Below are 21,012 nucleotides of genomic sequence, written 5' to 3' on the forward strand. Positions count from 1 at the left end.
AAAAAAAAAAAAAAAAAAAAAAAAAGATGGAACAGTAGCTGTAACACAACACTGAATGGAATAAAAGCCAACTTACTAAACACAGTGGTATATAATTTTACAAAAGCCACACATCCACTTTTTGTATTTTTCATATTGTTTGACTTTTTTTTTTTTTTAAGATTTTATTTATTTGACAGACAGAGATCACAAGTAGGCAGAGAGGCAGGCAGAGAGAGAGGGGGGAAGCAGGCTCCCCGCTGAGCAGGGAGCCCGATGCAGGGCTCGATCCCAGGACCCTGGGGCCATGACCCGAGCCGAAGGCAGAGGCTTTAACCCACTTAGCCACCCAGGTGCCCCTCTTTTTGAACTCTTAATGTTATCCCTTTTTATTTTTTTTAAAGATTTTATTTATTTATTTGAGATAGAGAGAGAATGAGGGAGCGCAAGGCTGGAGGTAGGGGCAGAAGGAGAGGCAGACACAGACTCTGCTGAGCAGGGCTCCATCCCAGGATCATGACCTGAGCCAAAGGCAGATGCTTAACCAACTGAGCCACTCAGGCGCCCCGTTATACCTCTTTAGCTCTTTTGTACACATTTAGACAAGAATTGTTATTGTATGTCTATTCTCCTTGTGCACAAATAAGAAGTTAAATACTTAAAGTTTGACTCCTCTGAATCACCTTTTCACTCAGAGTTATCTAATGTCTGTTTTTCCACAGGATATCATTCTCTGGCCATTAAAAGCTTTGGGGCTTAAAACAGTGCTTCTCTATTACTGTCAACCAAGATTTTCTCTGAAACCACAGTCTCCCATTTTGCAATTAGAGAGCTGATATTTTCTTGATCTTAACCAAGGTGCTAAAAGATTTTTAGATAACAACCAGGTCTCACATTCTTCCTTCAAAAGGTTTACTGATTGAAACATCAAGGGGCTGCAACTATATGACACTAGAGATACAACTAAGTTCACATGCACAGGCAATGACAGATAGATCACAATGTCACTCAGCCAACAATACTAAGCCATCTATAGATAAAAGACATATCCCAATTTCAGAAATGCTAAAAAGTAAAAACTGTCATAACTAGTGAAACATGGCATCAAGTTTGTCTCTCAAAGAAAGAGACTACAGTTGAACCAACAATAATTAGAACTCACCCTCCTCTGAGTCAGAGGAAATAAGCCAGTGAAAGATAAGCTATACTCTCATTATTTTAATGTAACACTTTGGGAGGAAAAAGACTAGAGGAACTGTCTTTGAAGAGGAACACTATAAAATATGAGCCCTGGTAAGAGACCAAATGGGGTTAAAAGTCATCCGGTTTCTGCATGCTTCTACTGATGTCCTTGGAGATTTTTAAGATCTCTCTTATAAATGGATGACATAAAGGGGAAAAAATAATTAACACTAGATAATCTCTAAAGTACTTTATAGCAACAAACTCCATTATTCCACTCCTCTGGATGTAATAATTAAACCAACAATGGCACCATTTGGTTTACTGTAAGTAATAAATAAAAGTTACATTAGAAAATATAGTGCATTTTACATAATTGCTTGAAAATAACTTGATTACTTATCAGGACCTCTTTCTAAAGAACTCTGAAAATCAAAACTAAAATATTGGTAAATGTGTGAAAATATACTTTGAACAAATATAAAATGTTAAAAAAGAAATAGCTTCATCTACTACCTAAAAGCATGAAAACTCTTCACATAAAGATTTAATGAAATAACTAAACAGATGTTAATAAAAATGATAATGGAATAATGAATGCCTAGATATTAATTTAAAGAAAATATAACTTCTATTGGTAAAGTTTTCAAAGATCAGTCATAATCACCAAAAAATCAATGCTTTTCTTTTCTTTTTTTTTTAAGAGTTCATTTATTTATTTGACAGAGAGAGAGAGAGAGAGAGAACACAAGCAGAGGGTGCAGCAGAGGGAAAGGAAGAAGCAGACTCCCTGCCAAGCTAAGAGCCCAACGTGGGGCTGAATCCCAGGACCCTGGGATCATGACGAAAGCCAAAGGCAGCTGCTTAACGGACTGAGCCACCCAGGCACCCCTCAATGTTTTTATTTTCATGAATCATGAATAGAGTATGGCCATATTACTGCAGGGAAACATAACTTATCTATGAATTTCCTGAACTGGTTTTATGTTCTAAAAAAAAAGACTATCTCCTCCTATATTACTCTTGTTTTAATAGTTTATTCCCTGGGTGGTGAGCCTATGAGTAATTTTTAAATCTTCATTTATTTTATTCCTACTTTCTATCACTTCCTATTTTCTAAGACTATTTAATACTTCCATAAGAAATATATGTTAATAAAATTGTCAGCTGGAAATTGAAATACCAGCACAGAAAAAATTTTAGAGGACTTCTTTAGTACCAGAGAGGTGTCAGTTAATCAAAAGGGAAAGGTCAAAAAAAAAAAAAAAAAAAAAAAGGATAAACATAGAAAGAACCTAAAAGACAAAGAATGAAAAGAGAAAGAGAAGAATTCAATAAGCACTGAGATTGATTCTACTGATTTGGATGATCTGAGCAAAAGGTTGAGAACTCAAAGATATTCCTCCCCCCACCAACACAAGAGGTAAGACCCTAACTGTCCAGTGCATAAGGACATGCAACCATAACAAACTATAAAAACTAAACAATCCGTATCACAGCTAATGAACATCAACTACATACAGACATTGGTCAAAGCTGCAGAAACACAAACACAACACTCCACAAAAATCTGCTGTAGGAAAGAAACACAGTAACACAATCCATTAAAGTGTGCTCAAGAGCTGATCTGCTAAAAATCAATCATCCTTTCAATACTTATTGGGTGCCTTTTATGTCAGACACTGTCCCAGACACTGACAATGTAAAGAATATAAAAAATTTCTCTGCCCTCATGGCACTTAAAAATTATGGGGAGAGGACAGTCAATAGGCAAATAAAAAATACATTAGCAATTAGTACTATGGAAAAAATAAGGTAGTAAGATGAGGAGATGGTCGAGTGGGCAGGTACACAGGAAAGAGGTTACAATTTAAAGAGGGTAGTTAAGTTAGACCTCACTGAGAAGGTGATCACTTGAGCAAATCGAAATTAATGACTCCAATGATTATGTTTTTTTGAGCTATGTAAGCTGGAAATTTTAGTATTTTGCAAAGAAACAGGCTATAAAAAATCTCACTATAAATCTCCTATTTATTAACTTATTTAATCTTTGTATCAGAAAAGGCCCAGACACAGGGAAATAAAAAAGGTATCTCAACAGAATTTAATATCATTATTAATTATGTTAGTATGTAGGTAACTAAAAAGATAAAGAATATTAAAGATGAGGGAGGTAACAAGTGCAGGGAGAAACTACCATCCTTAGGACCAGAGGAGCCAAAGTAGAAGACTGGAATCAGTAAGACCCCAAGGCTTGCAGGGAAGGTTCTACACAGCTGAAACTCAGATCCCTGAGGAGAAAGTGCTGCTTGGCTGGTGCCAACATCTCTGATTTGGAAGAAGGGGTCCTGTGGGACTGGGGTGTCTTTCAAGGAAGAGAGGGCCAGCCAAATACAGCTGGTGTTATGAAAGACATTGATGAGGCCAGCTCTTGAGTCCTGGAAAACTACAAACTGGATTCAACTGCTGCTACAGAGAGAAACCACTGTTGCTGGGGTGAACAACTCTACTAGGATGGTGGTCACACTAACACAAAAGCAGAGAGACAAGGACCCCACAGGAGACAAAAGAGAAAATCCATGCAAGTCCCTTCTTTCTCCTCCTCCCTACAGCCTACATCTAGCACCCTGTACATGTGAAACCTAAAAGTGAGCAGCTGACAAGGCAGAAATGTGGTTTGCAAATACTGAGAACAGCATTATAAAGCAGAGCATAGAAGGGTGTGTTTGAGCTGAAAGACAATAACTTAATAGTTGCTGGCATAATCCTTAATCTTTCTAAAACTGATGAGGATAACAGATGAGAGAAGGAAGGAACAGAGTAGTATGAAGTATTTGGGTAAAAAATATCTACAGAGTTCCAAAGAGCTGTTAAATGAAAAGCACTGAAGAAAGCATATACTTTTAGACTACTGATACTGTTGTTATCTGTTTCCAATTATATGCTAATTCTAGTGATCTCTTCAGAGTCCTGATAAGATTTTGGAAGGAACAAGTGTCAGCATTAGAGTAAAATTATTAAACATAACTTAATAAAGATATCCAGCTGACTTTCATTATTTGTGGCAGTTATGTCCTAGAAAGTCACTGCAAACACTAAATTAGCAAATACTGACCCACTGCTCCTAGGAGAAATACGTACACAAACACACATCTCTCATATAGATCATAATCCTACATACTAAATACAATTCATTCTGGTAGATTCTATCCTCTTTATTTTACAAAAGAGAAAATGAGTTTCAAAAGTATCACATGCCTTGCTTGAAGCTGCCCCAAAGTAGGTGCCAGAGTTTGGGATTCAAATCCCATCCAACTGGCACCAAAGCCAGACTTCTTACACTACACTGCACTGCCCTCTACAGTCTCCCATCTTCTGGTCAAGTCCACGCGAGGGCTGAAAACAAGTTCCATCTCAGCTGGGAATGTGCAGGTCTAGGGACTCAATTTCCCCAGCTCTGCACATATAAGCAAATGACTTAAAGCACTGAGTGCAGACTCTGGGGCTACAAATAAATTTTAACAAGTAGACAGACAAATATAGAATCTGCAAATAATGAGGACTAACTGTACATGCTTTTTCTAAAATTTTTACAAAATATTACAGAAATCCTTTCTTTAAAAATCATTTTCATGTCATTTTCTCAATTCTGCAGAAATAAAAGAATATACTTTATATTCTCCTTCTATTTCAAGATACTATTTTATTTATAGTGTTACGGTTATTTATTCAAAATTTAGTCATTGATCGGTCAAGATAACCACCAACAAAATGATGTCAGTAAGTTAACATTGGCTAAATCTGCACTTTCCAAATGTTTTACCAATCTCAGATCACACAGTCCTCCCACTTATTTCAAGGACTTGCTAACTCTGAGGAGCATGAATAAACTAAAACATACTGACAACTGTGTGATAGATAGCTGATAAAAATCTGCACAGATGGCATAGTTGTAAAAATGGAAAACAGAGAACCCAAAAGGCAATTACAAAAAAAATTTAAATGACAAAGAGTACACTTCTGAAAATTCATTCAAGAAAAATAAAGGTGTTTACATGGCAAAGATCATTTCCACACAAATATTCTCAACACTAAAATTATAAAGGACCAAAATGCACCAGCTATTAAGGTTAAGAAACTCACCATGAAATGTACAAGAAAACAGAAAGCCAGCATGTTAAAGTTATGTTTACAGTCCAAAGTTTCAGCTACCTCTTTAAAATATAAATATATATGTGCTAGGAATCTGGACTTCATGTGATATTGAATAAAAGGCCTAATATATTTAATAAATGCCAAATAATTTTCACAGTATAGTATAAGTAGTCACCTGCCTGAAAGGAGACTTTCTCCTTTCATAGAAAAAAGGAGAAAAAAAAAATGAATGAATATATGGAGGGAGGGAAAAATGTGAAAAGGAGAACTATTAAGTGAAATAAAATAATGGTGCAAAGTATTTAAAAGTATGACCCAGTATATGTGGGTTCATTTGTGACAACATAAATGGACCCTGAAAGCATTATGCTAAGTGAGGTTAAGTCAGACAGATAAAGACAAATACCATATGATCTTACCTATACGCAGAATATAAAAACAAAAAACCAAGCTCATAGATACAGACAACAGACTGGTGAGTGCCAGAGGCAGGGGGTAAGGGGTGGGAGAAATGGGTGGAGGAGGTCAAAAGTACCAAACTACCAGTTATTAAAAAAGCCAGTCATAATGATGGAATATACTGCATGGTAACTATAGTTAACAATGTTGTACTGAATTTTTTTTTAAAGATTTTATTTATCTCACAGACAGAGATCACAAGTAGGCAGAGAGGCAGGTAGAGAGAGAGAGGGGGAAGCAGACTCCCAGGGGCTCTATCCCAGGATCCTGGGATCATGACCTGAGTTGAAGGCAGAAGCTTTATTTATTTATTAACCCACTGAGCCACCCAGGCGCCCCTGTATATTTATTTTTTTAAAAGATTTTTATTTGGGGCGCCTGGGTGGCTCAGTGGGTTAAGCCGCTGCCTTCGGCTCGGGTCATGATCTCAGAGTCCTGGGATTGAGCTCCTCTGCTCAGCAGGGAGCCTGCTTCCTCCTCTCTCTCTGCCTGCCTCTCTGCCTGCTTGTGATCTATCAAATAAATAAATAAAATCTTTAAAAAAAAAAAAAGATTTTTATTTATTCGACAGAGAAAGAGAGCACAAGCACGGGGAACAGCGGAAGAAGAAGTAGAAACAAGCTCCCTGGGAGGCCTGATCCCAGAAGGACTGCAACAGAAGGCAGCCGCTTAACTGACTGAGCCACCCAGGTGCCCCGCCCTGTATATTTAAAAGTTGCTAGAGGGGTGCCTGGGTGGCTTAGTTGTTAAGTATCTGCCTTCAGTTCAGGTCATGACCCCAGGATCCTGGGATGAAGCCCCACCACATCCTGCTCCCTGCTCAGTGGGAAGCCTGCTTCTCCCTTTCCTCCTTTCCGTGTTCGCATTTCCTCACTGTCTCTCTCCTGTCAAATAAATAAATAAAATCTTAAAAAATAAAAGAAAATTTTTAAAAAAGTTGCTAAGAGACTAGATCTTAAAAGTTCTCATCACAAGAAAAAACGTTTTTGTAACTATGTAAGGTGACAAATGTTAACTAGACTTATTGTGATCACTTTACAATATATACACATATGGAATAATTGCACTGTACACCCAAAACTAATACAATGTTATATATCAATTATACCTCAATTTAAAATGTTTAATAATAAAAGTACTTACTTCACTTTGAAATATTCAAACCTACAGAGAAAGTGAATGAACCGAACACTGAACACTCATATTACCCCTCACCAAGTCACCAACTATTAACATTTTGTCATATCTGGTACTCTGACTCTCATATACACACACAAGCATACATACACATATATTTTACATATAGATATGTACACACAGACACACACATACAGGTATTTCTTTTTTACTATACCATATGGAAAGTAAGCTGCACTTCAATTTCCAAAACTTCAGCATGTGTCCACCAAGAACTAAGCCATTCTCCAACATAACCACAATTATCATGCCCAAAGAATTTAACATAGATCTAGTATCTAATATTATTCCATATTCAAATGTCCTTACTTTTTTTTTTTTTTTAGATTTTATTTATTCATTTGACAGACAGAGATCACAAGTAGGCAGAGAGGCAAGCAGAGAGAGAGGAGGAAGCAGGCTCCCTGCTGAGCAGCGAGCTCGATGCAGGGCTCAATCCCAGGACCATGAGATCATGACCCGAGCCGAAGGCAGAGGCTTTAATCCACTTAGCCACCCAGGCGCCCTGTCTTTACTTTTTTAAAGATTTATTTATTTACTTACTTTAGAGAGAGAGAGAGAGAGAGAGAGAAAGAGTGAGAGCACGCATGGGGGGGGGCAGAGGGAGAGAATCTTCCAGACTCCCCACTGAGCGGGAAGTCCAAACAGAAGGCTTGACCCCATGACCCATGACATTAATGACCTGAGTTGAAACCAAGAGTTGGATGCTCAAAAGACTGAGCTGTCCCTCCTCAAATGTCTTTAAAAAAAAATCCTTTATTGTTAACATTCTTTTTTAAAGACTTTATTTGAGAAAGAGAATGAGTAAGAGAGATAAGAGGAGCAGGGGCAGAGGGAGAAGCAGACCCCATGCTGAGCAGGTGGCCTGACACAGGGCTGGATCCCAGAACCCCAGGATTGTGACCTGGATCAAAGGCAGGCACTTAACTGACTGAGCCACCCGGGGCCCCTAACCTATTATCTGTAGAATGTCCATTATCTGGATTTGTTTGTTCTTTATATTAGATTTAACTATTTTTGACAAGAATACTACGTTAGGTGATTATATATTTCCCATCGAATTACATCAGAAAACACATAATGACAGTTTGTCCTATTACTGGTCATTAACCTTATTTGATCACTTAAGACAGTACACAAAAGATCTCTCTAATGTAAAAAGTATCCTTATAGGGTGATACTTTCAAACCATGTATATAAATCCTGCTCCTCCAAAACTTTTCACACAATGATCTTAGCATCTATCAATAATCTTTGCCTGAATTATTACAGTAAGGTTGCAAAACAGTGGTTTTTCTAGTTTTATCAATCTGTGTATATGAACTACCATTCTTCTATTAAGTTACTATTTTGTCATTGATTTTTTTTGTTCAAACTATTGTGAATCTTTGGTCTGTCCCCATTAGTTTTTGAGCCTGTCCTTGCTTTCTGGCATATTCCAGGCTCCTTTGTAGTGGGAAGGCTTTCACACTTTTCAATTTTATCATTTCTGTACTTTCCTACCCTACACCTGGATGAGCCATTTCAATGAGCTCTGGTTCTTTTTAGTGCGGAATGGTATTTAGAAGCCAAGAGCTAGTTCGGCACCTGGCTGGCTCAGGTGGTAGAACATGCGACTCTTAAACTCAGGGTTGTGAGTTCAAGCCCCATGTTGGGCATAGAGCCTACTTAAAAATAAATAAAACTTAAATAACAGATATTTAAAGTCCCTTTAAAAGAAAAAAAAAAAAAAGAAGAAGCCAAGAGCTGGGAATACTAGTCATAGAATAATTATTTGTAGGCCATTTCAGAAAGAATAGAAATATGTGTGTATGTGTGTATGTATATTTATTATCTGAATAACTGAAATTGCAAATTCAAAAATCAACGTCACGGAGTTCTTCCTCATCTTTTCCCTATTCCAAGTTTCTAACTCCTTTCTCCCAGAACTTCAACCCTAGTCTCTAAAACATCAATATATCAACTCATTTGCTCTATCCTATAATACATACAAAGGTAGTTTCAGAATTATATTAATATAACTACTAGTAACAAACCTACTTAACAAGAATTCTTTCCCATTTGGGAAGAAGAACTGGTGGGGAAGGCTTTCATTTTTTAATTTTCTCATTTTTGTACTGCTCAAAAATCTAACCATATTAATATCCCCTTGAGTTTGGTTTTTTTTTAAGATTTTATTTATTTATTTATTTGACAGACAGAGATCACAAGTAGGCAGAGAGGCAGACAGAGGGGGAGGGGGAAGCAGTCTCCCTGCTGAGCAGAGAGCCCAATGCGGGGCTCGATCGCAGGGTCCGGATCATGGATCATGACCCCAGCCGATGGCAGAGGCTTTAACCCACTGGGCCACCCAGGTGCCCCTATCCCCAAAGACTGCTAACAAAAATTATCTGGATGGTAAAATTTTTTTATATATTCTTTATACTTTGCTATATTTTCAAAACAATAGCATTTAAATTTCTGAAAATGATAAATATACATTTTTTTGTTTTTTGGGGTAGAAATGGAGCCTCATATCAATCCATAGAGAAAATTAAATTCCAGATGAATTAAAAGTAAAATTCTTTATAACTGAACAATTAAAAAGTCGAAAAATGTATAAATATTTACCTAATTTCTGGGTAGGAAAGATTTCTCTTAAGCATGAAAGCAAAGAAAAAACAAGAACAAAGTAACACACTGTCAGATCTTCTAGATTAAGGAATATTGTATGTCTTTATATCAAAAAAAGCAGCATAGGGGGCACCTGGGTGGCTCAGTGTGTTAAGCCTCTGCCTTCTGCTCAGGTCATGATCTCAGGGTCCTGGGATCGAGCCCCACATCGGGCTCTCTGCTCAGCTCAGCGGGGAGCCTGCTTCCTCTTCTCTCTCTGCCTGCCTCTCTGCCTACTTGTGATCGATCTCTCTCTCTCTCTCTCTCTGTCAAATAAATAAATAAATAAATAATCTTAAAAAAAAAAAGAAGGCAGCATAAACTAAGGTAACTATAAACTAACAGCAGCATCTATGATAAAGTATTCATTTCCATAGTACATAAAAAGTACTTTCAGGGACACCTGAGTGGCTCAGTCAGCCTTCAGCTCAGGTCATGATCCTGGGGTTCTGGAGTCGAGCCCCGGAATAGGGCTCCCTACTCAGTGGGGAGTATGCTTGTCCCTCTCTCTCTCTGCCTCTCCCCCCAACCAGTGCTCCCCCCCAAATAAATGAAATCTTTAAAAAAATAATAATAAAGTACATTCAAATCAACAAGAAAACACTCTATTAGAATATGGATAATTCAATTATTTTTTTAAATGTGTACTCTCTCTAGAAGTCAAAGAAATGTAAAATGAAATAAACTGATACTTTGCCCACTGAAAAACCAAATAACTTTTTTTAAAGAATAAGAACACTGAATTCAGGTTAAGGAAGAAAGGCAGAGAAATAGACCACTGTTGGGCTGTCTTAACAGGTAGAACTCATGTACACATATAAAAGTACACACAAAAATAATCTGGAAGTATATATATGAAACTGGTAATAGGTACAACTATGGATATAAAAGAAGGAACAGTAACTGGAGTAATGGTCAAGAAGACTAAATTTATTTCTAGTAAGTTAATTTTTATAATAAATAGACATTCTTTATTGTATAATTAAAAATTAATTGAAAAATAAATTTGCAAAAAAAAAATAAAATAAATGTGCACAACCTTTCTAGGGTAATTTCATAGCAAGCATTAATAAATGATCTTTATTTTGCCCTAACAATTCTACTTCCAGGAATCTGTCCTAAAGAAATAATTTATACCATGTATATGGACACTTGATATATGATGGAGGCACTGCAAAGCAGTAAGAAAAGGATAGACTTTTCAGTAAATAGTGCCAGGATAATTGGATACCTATACAGAAAAAATTAAACTGTTGAGCAAAAAAAGCTAGACACAAAAGAACATATAAATAATTACATTTATATGAAGGTCAAAATGCACCAATAACTTGCAGTAGTCTAGGTAAGAGGTAATGGCAGTTTTGAATAGTACTGCGACAGTGAAGAAAAAAGATAATTCACGAAATATTTAATAGAATTAACAGGCCTTGGTAATTACATTGGGTTTGGTAGGTAAGGAGGCAGAAGGTGTTAAGAATGACCTCCAGGTCTCTGGCCTATGTAACTGGTAGATAAAGATGTCAATTACTGAACAGAGAACATAAAAGAAGCAAATATGGAGCTGACATCAAGAGTTCGGTTAGTTTGTATTTTGGACCTGTTTAAGAAAACTGTGGGATATCTAAGTGGAAATCTCTAATAGATACTTGGATACTTGCATCTAGAATTCAAAAGGGAGGAGGTCCTGGAATAGAGACATAAATTGCATTTAGACGGTAACTGAAGCCACGGGAGAAGATGGACTCTCATAGGAAAAGAAAAAGAAAACAGGGCCTATACCCAAGTCCTGTGGTAGCCCAATACTTAAAAGTCAAAAAAAGAAAAAAAGCCAGCAAAAGTCCGAGGAGTAGACACAGAAATGGGAAAAACATTAAAAAAATGTGGTGATCTAAAAACCAAAAGATGAGCTTTTTAAAGAAAAGGACTGGTCAAATGTCTCAAATTCTTCTGAGAATAAAAGTATGGTGTAAGTATCCACTGAATATAGAAACATGGGAAATCTTGAGACCATAGCAAAAACCATTACCTAGGGGGTTGATCCAAATAAATAATATAAAAATGTCACAGAACCAAAGGATATGGGTTTTTGGATTGAAAGAACTAACCAAGACGCCAGCAAAATGAAAAGCACAGGGAAAACCTGTATCAAAGTTTGTATCACCGGGCGCCTGGGTGGCCCAGCTGGTTAAGTGACCGCCTTCGCTCAGGTCATGATCCCAGAGTCCCGGGATCAGGTCCCACATTGGGCTCCCAAGTCCATGGGGAGTCTGCTTCTCCCTCTGACCTTCACCCCTCTCATGCACTCACTCTCTCTCTCTCTCTCTCTCTCTCAAATAAATAAATAAGATCTTAAAAAAAAAAAAATGTATCACCATGAACAGGGAGGGGATTAAAAGAAATCTTAGAAGCTATGATAAGAAAAAGACCACAAAGAATCACAAAACAAAATAGCATGGGGCTCTTTTTTTTTTTTAATTTAAGATTTTATTTATTTATTTGTTAGAGAGAGAGAGAAGAGAGCACACAAGCAAGGGGAGGGGCAGAGGAAGAGGGAGAAGCAGGCTCCCCACTGAAGAGGGAGCCCCGAGGCAAGGCTTGATCCCAGGACCCCGAGTCAGATCACGACCTGAGCCAAAGGCAGATGCTTTTTTTTTTTAATAGTTTATTTATTTATTTGGCAGACAGAGCTCACAAGTAGGCAGAGAGTGGGGGGAGAGTAGGCTCCCTGCTGAGCAGAGAGCCTGACAAGGGGCTCGATCCCAGGACCCTGAGATCATGACCCGAGCTGAAGGCAGAGGCCTAACCCACTGAGCCACCCAGGCACCCCACCAAAGGCAGGTGCCCCAGATAAACTTATTTCTGAACTAGAATTCTATAACCAAACTATATATCAAACATAACATTATAATAAAGATGTATTCAGAAAGACAAGGTTTTTTTAAAAAGTACCTTCCCATGGATCCTTTCTCAGAAGACTAACTCAAGACTATATAAAACCAAAACAAACAGGAAACTCCAAAAGGAAATACAAAGCATTTAAGACACTCTTGAAGTGCCTGGGTGGCTCAGTCATCTGGTTAAGCGTCTGCCTTCAGCTTGGGCTGTGATCTCAGGGTATGGGATTAAGTCCCACATTGGGCTCCACGCTCAGTGGGGAGCCTGCTTCTCCCTCCGCCACTGCCCCTCTCCCTGCTCATTCTGTCTTTTGCTCACTTGCTCTCTTTCAAATACATGAAAATTTAAAAAAAAAAAAAAGTGTCCAACTTTTGACTTTAGCTCAGGCCATATCTCAGGGTTGTGAGATCGGGCTGTCAAGGCTCTGTGCTCAGCAGGGAGTCCACTGGAGATTCTCGCCCTCTCCCTCTGTCCCTCCGTGTACTCATGCTCTGTATCCTGCCCTTTCTTTCTCTCTCTCTCCCCGCCACAAATAAATAAATCCATTAAAAAAAAAAAAAAAAAGACACTCTGGAAGCAGTTTGCGCTCCCAACACTTCTAGGAAGAAAAATTATAATCCATTATTGAGAAATACTAAAAAAGACCTAGAGGTAAAACATATGCATAAATAGGAAAACTTAATATCAGAGATATTTTTCAAAATTGATTTATAATTTTAATAAAATCTCTCCAAAAAGCACAGTAGGGTTTTGTGGAACTTAAGCTAATTCTACAATGTACATGCAAGCACTAAGAGCCAAGGACATACTAGATACTATTGATGAAGAACATGGGAAAGTTGTCCTCTAGCAGAGGACTTATTTTAATGCTTTCCTTACTAAGTAAGAAATGGTACAGAAACAGATCAATGGAAGAAAATCGAGACCACAGAAACAGATGTTATATAATAGGACCCTGTAAAGTAGTGAGAAAAAAAAGTTTACCCCTAAGGATGGGTTCTGGGATAACTGGGCATTCAGACAAGGTAAAAAAATGAAATTAGAACCCTACTTCAAACCATTTATAAAAACCTATTCAAGGTGAATTGGAAACTTAACTGTTAAAGGCAAAATCATAAAGATTTTAGAAGACAATACAAGGGGTTATCTTCATGATCTCAGGTTAGGAAATAATTTCTTAAACACAATACAGAAAGTATTAACTGAAACAAAGAAACTAACAAATTGCACCACATTAAAATCAAGAACTTCCTATTCAAAAAAGGGCACCATAAAGAAAATGAAAAGACAAGTCACAAAATAAGGATATATTTAGTAAATGGTTAAAATCCGGAATACACTACAAATAAACAAGAAAAGGGCATCCAATAGGAACATGAATTAAAAACTTGAACACGAAAGAGGAAATCCAAATTACCAATAAGCTTATAAAAAGAATTACTTAGTAGTCAGAGAAAGATGAATTAAAACCATAATGAAAAACGTCACATCAGATTGTCAAAAATTAAAAATTCTGATAATACCAAATGTGGAAAAGAAGATGCAGAGCAAGGAAATACTCATATACTCCTGGTGGGAATGTAAATTGATAGTTTGGTATCACTAGTGATATTAAAGTTACACTACTCTATAACCCAGCAATTCTCCTCCAGAGTTAACTCTTAGCAAAACTTATATATAAATACACCAGAACTGTGTATAACAGCCCAAAACTGGAAATGAATGATATATCCATTAATAGTACAATGGTAAATAATGGTGATATAATCATAAAATGGAATCCATGCAAAATGGAAATAAACTACAGCTGTAGGTGATAAAGATGAACCTCACATGCGTATTTCACTAATTTTTGAAAAAAGGCACATGCCCATCAGGGCCATAAAAAGAATCACTTTCATCCCGCACACAGTCAGGAATTCAGTTTCTATTCAATACATGATTTTAGGGACGCGTGGGTGGCTCAGTTGGTTAAGCAGCTGCCTTCAGCTCAGGTCATGATCCTAGCGTCCTGGGATCGAGTCCCACATCGGGCTCCTTGCTCAGCGGGTAGCCTGCTTCTCCCTCTGCCTCTGCCTGCCATTCTGTCTGCCTGTGCTCGCTCTCTCTCCCTCTCTCTCTGACAAATAAATAAAAAATCTAAAATAAAAAAAAAATACATGATTTTATGTCAATCCAAACACAAAAAACTGTGATAGATATTACGTATCTTCATTCATAAGTCAAATAATACTACATTTAAAATAGTGAAGATTTTTCAGGCAAGAAAGTAACTGTTACAGTTCAATAGTGCTAAACAGAGTCGAAGGAATACAACTGTATGACAGAAAAATGTTTCAAATAAACTAAATATGTACATGAGATGATTGCCTGTTCACCATTGATCTTTGTAACAATTACTAATATTTATGAGCAAATGACAGAATCAATTTTAGAAACAGTTTTCCACTACGTACTGCTACATACAATATTAAGGTTTGCTAGCTTGTTCCTCCACAAAAAGGACGTTTATAAATTTAAAATTTCTAGAGATCTTGGAAAACAAAAAAACTTTTAGGAAAAAGGCAAAACAGACCAGGTAAGCTTAAATTTTAAATTTTCTTAAAAAAAAAAATCTCAGAGCCCATTCCTTGGAAGTATAGAATAGTGAAATGAAAAAGTAAAATGCAAAGAACACATACTCTTTAAATATCACCCTAAAGTAGTAATCAAGCTCACAAATATTATCTTTACCACAATTTTGTAGTGTTCAACTACATGGGGTAAGCCTCTTATTTTTTCAGAAAATTTTTAATTGATGTTTCACTATAGGAAGATATGTTACATTTTGCAGAAAGTGTCATTAAAAAATGAAATCCCCACAATCTGCCTGTGCCATGGGAAAACAAGAAAATGGTTTACTATCTTTGTAGGCCCCTTTTCCTGTCTCAACCCATATTTTACTTCTGAGCTCTAAATGTAATAAGAGTAATTCCTACCACTCGCTGAGCCCTTTCCACATGCCTTACATTTATTCCTTTAATTCTCACACACTGACAAGCAAGTCTTACTGATGAGAAAAGTGAGGCATTGAACGGTTAAGGAACTTGCCCAAGGTCACAGGCTGCTATTGAGAGAGCCCACATACATAGTCCAACTCCAGAGCTAGTGTCTTAATACTACACTGTTTCTATTTGATAAAACATTTATACCATGAAAACTGCCCATAATCACCTACCGCCTTCTAACTACTGGATTCCAGAAGCCCCGAGGATTTACTTTTGCCTTTCTTAGATAACTCACGGTATGATAGTTCGTGAAGGAATCTAAACAAATGTTTAGGGAAATGCAGAATTTTCCAGCTAAGAAAACGAAGACCCACAGAAGTTAAGTGTTCTGTTCAAGACCACAAAGCTTGTTTGTGACAGCCAGCACTAAAAGACAGTTCTCGACTCCCAAAAGTGATCTTCCCACAGCACTAAAAGCTCTTCCTGTCTTACTTACACTATACTGTAAGCTCTTGCTGCAACCCAGACTCTACCCTCCACACAAACACTGAAGTTTATTTTGCCAACGTTGACAGCATAGGATAGCTTCCATAACATTCACATGCAGGTAACAAACATTCTTTCAACCCAACAGATATGGAGATGCACCATGTGCTCAGGCAATACATGAATATCACACAAATGTGTATCATAATTCTGGGCCCTAGTTTTATCATTAACTACAATATGTAACTAGTGCTATAGTAGCCACGTGACAACATGTTTTGAAAGCACAGAAAGAAGAGTGGCTATTCCAGCTTAAGTGAAAAAATACGGACTGGGAGCTGTGACAGGCATTTTAGGCAGGGCAAAGGCAGAAGTGTGATGATACTTGGGAGAAAAATGTTATCCTTTCCACCAATGGACATTAAGTAAAAAACAACAGTAAGTACAGGGTCAGAAGATGAGAGTTCAAATCTAGACTGTGACTTAAGTGATTTAAAAATTTTCTGAGTCTCAGGGTCTGGGGGTGGGGGGCCGAATTATGTGAAAGTGACTTAAAAACTGCAAAACCCTGTATAAAAGTAAGTTATTTATGTTTTCACTTCTAGGCAACCCTGTGGGTCCTTCCTCCTGAACTGTGTCTCATAAAAACCTCACCCTTCAGGATGAAAATATTCCAATGACATCATTCATATACTGCTTATGAAATAACAAACAGTTAACGCTAATCCTTCACGCTGAGACATCAAAACTCAACTGAAATAAATACATATAAAAATATGTCTGCAGGGGCGCCTGGGTGGCTCAGTGGGTTAAAGCCTCTGTCTTCGGCTCAGGTCATGATCTCAGGGTCCTGGGATCGAGCCCCACATCGGGATCTCTGCTCAGCGGGGAGCCTGCTTCCTCCTCTTTCTCTCTCTCTGCCTGCTTGTGATCTCTGCCTGTCAAATAAATAAATAAAATCTAAAAAAAAAAAAAAATGTCTGCAAATATGGGTATTTTTAAAATTTCTTTAGCACCAGTATTGACTTCTAGTCAATGACTGCTGTAATTATATTTAGAAACTAGTACCAGATGCAGGTTTTCTTCTGGAAAATTTCTATCAGAAATTCCATTCCGTTTTATAGCATGCTGTCAAGCAACCAACTGACGAAGAGCCGGCAAGCAGCAATCACTTTGCTCTCATCCAAGGAGACTGGCTGTGTATTAGCCATAGATAAAACCAAGTACTTGCCCCTGGAACCTAAATAGGGAACTGCTTTAGTCCAGGCAAACATAAATGAACGCGAACAGCTACAGACAAATATGAATCCACTGAAAAGCAAACCGAGTTTCTGATTTTAAAAACCAGACCCCTCCTTTAAATTAACAAACACCGTCGTTTCCTTTCAAGTTTGACAGAGGAGACTCTATAACCCTGCCTCCTTTTAGCTATCAGTCTCAACTACAAACAGGCCCCATTTTGTTCAACCTTACACCCTACGGTCTTAGCTACTCCTTGGACGAGAACCTCAATAAAGTTCTAATGTACCTTTACGAAGTCCAAAGAAGGGGCAAGAGACGGGAAACGGACGCGGCGAGCGAGAAATCCTCGTGCCACTCCGGACCAGGGGCAGTTTTATCTTACAAGTGCAACTTCCCGTTTTCTCCTTCTTACCTTGTACACTTTTCCAAAGGCTCCGTCCCCCAGTTCTCCTATAATTTCCCAAAACTCCTCGGGGTTCAGATCCCTCTTCACATGTTCGTATTGCTTCTTCTTCTTCTCGCTCCCCAACTTGAAGATCTTACGGAAATTGAAGAAGGACATTTTTCCTCCTGGCAGAGTTCCTTGCACTTAAGGACTAAAGGCAACAATAAAAGGCAAAGTTTCTCCTCCCTCTTCTCCGCGCGAGCCCGGCGGGCGGGCGGCGACCGCGGGCGCGGGCTTTCCCGGCTCCCGCCGCTCCAGCCGGGCCGGGCCCCGGGAGGGCGGGGCGCGACTCGGGCTCCGGCCCTCCGGGCGAGGAGGGGGGGCCTTTGCGGGCTGCACGGGCAGCCCCTCCGCCGAGCCCGGCCCGCGTGCCGCGCGGGTGGGCGCCGGGCGCCCGGCCGACCCTTGGGGGGCGGCACCTGCCCGGACGCTAGTCCCCACCCGGGCCGGCCCGACGGGTTCGAGCGGTCCGGACGTCCGCGGTCGCCGCGGCTTAGGCCCGTGTCACGGCGAGTCTCCTGGGGCGGCGACCACTCCGCGCGAGGGACGCGGCCGACGGCCCCCAAACCGGGCAGTCGACAGGCCGAGCTCTCCCGCCTCGGGCCACTAGCCTAGGGTCGCCTCCGCAGCCGTCTGCTCCCGCGGCGCGAGGCCCGCGCGTCCCTTCGGCTCTGAGGCGCCGCCGCCACCTCGCTCGCTCCCCAGCCCACACAGCCTCGTCCTGGAACGCGCGCAGACGCCGACGCCGCAACGCGCCCGCGCTCCCTCGGCCGCGCGCCCCGCTCACCGCGCGCTCGCGCGGGGGCGTCCCCTCTGGCCCCGCGCACGCGCGTTGAGCTCTGCCTTGTGGCGGCCGGGAGGGGCTTGCAGACCGCCTAGAGGGGCGTGCAGTGTGGGTTCCGGGGCTCCTATCCGGACGGTCGCTCCAGGTTTGCCCTCCAAGCCCCAAATCCTTGTCAGCCCACCGCTCTGGTGGCGTTGCCGGGTTTACACGACCCTGTTGGTTGTGCTAGCCGATGTTGCCTCCGTTGTGGATCTGGAAAATTTATGTAAAGAGTGAAAGGGGAGCTGATGTTTGGGGCCCGAAGGTGGAACTTTTCCTCTCTAAGGGGTCCCAGAGTATTGTGAGAAGGGAGTCTGTTTTGTGGCTGGGAGCTTGGGAGCCAGAGCTTGCCAGCTCTGTGACCTTGGGCGGGTAACCTCTCCGAGCTTTAGTTTCTTCATGGTGAAGTGCAGACCCGGGAGAGTTGTGGCGAAGAATAAATGAGGCAATTGATCTAAGCCCTTAACATGCTGCCTGCACAGGCAAACGCTGTTTTCGTTCTTGCTGTTGGTACAAGTGTACCGGTAAGAGAGGCATTGATACATAAATACAGCTTAAGCGCGCTTCTCAAGTGATGACCGCGACACTCCCTTGAGGGTCATCCACCTTCTCCTATCCACTTCCACAGTCGTAACCCTGGTGCCACCCTTCGTGACTCCTTCTGAACCACTGACTAAGAACTTCACTTCTTGACCTGGCTCCGGCCCCCTTGGACAGCCTTAGTGGAAGACTGCCTAGGGCCGCCATGTGGGCGTTGGCTGGAATCAGCCGCTGGTGACCTGTCTTCCCCTCCTCCCGCAGAAGAGAGCTCTTCCAGGGCAGTGATTTGTTGCTCATCTTGGTATCCAAGATCCTGGCAACATTCCTGACATATAATGGGAAGGCAGATCCCTGGAAGGAAGGAAGGAAGGAAGGAAGGAAGGAAGGAAGGAAGGAAGGAAGGAAGGTAGGTAGGTTGGTTATCAGAGCAAATGTTGTGTTGCTATCTACATAACACCCACCCCCAACCATTTTGCCCTCCAGCCCCAAAATGGCACAATAAACTCCTCTTTCAATAAGGTTATGATGATCTTGTTTTTCAAGATCCCTTTGTCTTTCAAATAGTTTTATTGAGGTATAATTGGCATGCAATAAGTTGCATGTATTTTAAATAAACATTTAATGTTTTGAAAAATGTATACACCTGTGAGAACAATACCATAACCCATCCTAATTAGTGTCCTTTATGTAGGTGGCATTGCATGTAAAGGTAACATACTCATTATGGAAAATTAAGAAATGCGCAAGGAATAAAAAGCACTGTAATTCTACCATCCAGAGATAACCATTGGTTCTTATTTTATTTATTATACATACAGTATTTCCAAACAGAATTTTTTGGCTATGCATTAGCTTTTTTTTTAAACCAGGATAAAATTGTATTGCATATAAGAGTTTAATCCTGTAATTTTCATATTCCAGTATAATTAGTAATTATTTTCTTCCATCATGAGATATTTAGATTACTTAGAACTTTTCTCTGTTTTAGATAAAACACTGATAAATACTTTTGTTCACAAATACTTTTCCACATATTTGATTATTTCCTTGGAATAAATTGCCAGAAGTAGATTTGGGTCAAAGGGTATAAACCTGTTTCCTTTTTTTTTTTTTTTTTTGTTCTTTTCAAAACGGAAAACCCTTTACTGTTTTCTCAAATTAAAAGAGAGCAAGCATATCCTTGTTGTAAATTAATTCAAATAATACAGAAATTTTAAACTACAAAGCTGCCTGTCATTCTCTCCTCCCGTTTTCCCCTCCCTGACTTCACCTCCATCCTGACACTGTGAAATTTAAGCCTATGAGCATCAGGGAACTTTGGGGGTGGGTGTGTAACAAAAAAGTTCTAAAACTGGATGGTGGTCATTTTTTTAAAGATTTATTTATTTCAGAGAGAGCACGTGTACATACACAAGAACATGGAGAGGGACTGAAGGGGAGGGAGAGAATCCCAAGCATACTCCCCACTGAGTGCACAGTGTGAAGATGGGAGCCCCACAGGCCACCAGATCCCACAACCATGAGATCATGACCTGAGATGAAACCAACAGTTGGATGCTTAACTGACTGCACCATCCAGGCACTCCTGGATTGTGGTGATTATTGCACAACTCTATACATTAACTAAAAATGATTCGATTGTACACTTACAATGGGAAATTTTATGGTATATAAATTAAACCATAATAAGGCTGCTTTTAAAAAGTTAGATAGACTTACACAGATATATTTAACCATATTTTTTCTATGCATACACTTTTTTTTTAAGATTTTATTTATTTATTTGACAAACAGAGATCACAAGTAGGCAGAGGCAGACAGAGAGAGAGGGAGGAAGCAGGCTCCCTGCTGAGCAGAGAGCCCGATGAGGGGCTTGATCCCAGGACCCTGAGATCATGACCTGAGCCAAAGGCAGAGGCTTTAACCCACTGCGTCACCCAGGCACCCCAATGCATACACTTTTTAAATAT

General features: G+C 39.7%; 1 protein-coding gene across 2 annotated transcripts in view; it reads right to left on the minus strand.

Annotated features, from left to right (window-relative positions):
- The window catches only part of SLK (STE20 like kinase), a 62,133-nt gene extending 44,193 nt beyond the window's left edge, over positions 1 to 17,940 (minus strand). For both annotated transcript variants that reach the window (XM_032880776.1, XM_032880768.1), the window contains exon 1: positions 17,647 to 17,940. In XM_032880776.1, coding sequence (XP_032736667.1) covers positions 17,647 to 17,796 — 150 coding nt within the window. In that variant the 5' untranslated portion in view covers positions 17,797 to 17,940. The remainder of the gene's footprint in view (positions 1 to 17,646) is intronic.
- Positions 17,941 to 21,012: the final 3,072 nt, after the last annotated feature.

This window comes from Lontra canadensis, unplaced genomic scaffold (assembly GCF_010015895.1).
Source record: "Lontra canadensis isolate GAN:19392208 unplaced genomic scaffold, GSC_riverotter_1.0 scaffold3, whole genome shotgun sequence".
In the NCBI taxonomy this organism is placed as follows: domain Eukaryota; kingdom Metazoa; phylum Chordata; class Mammalia; order Carnivora; family Mustelidae; genus Lontra; species Lontra canadensis.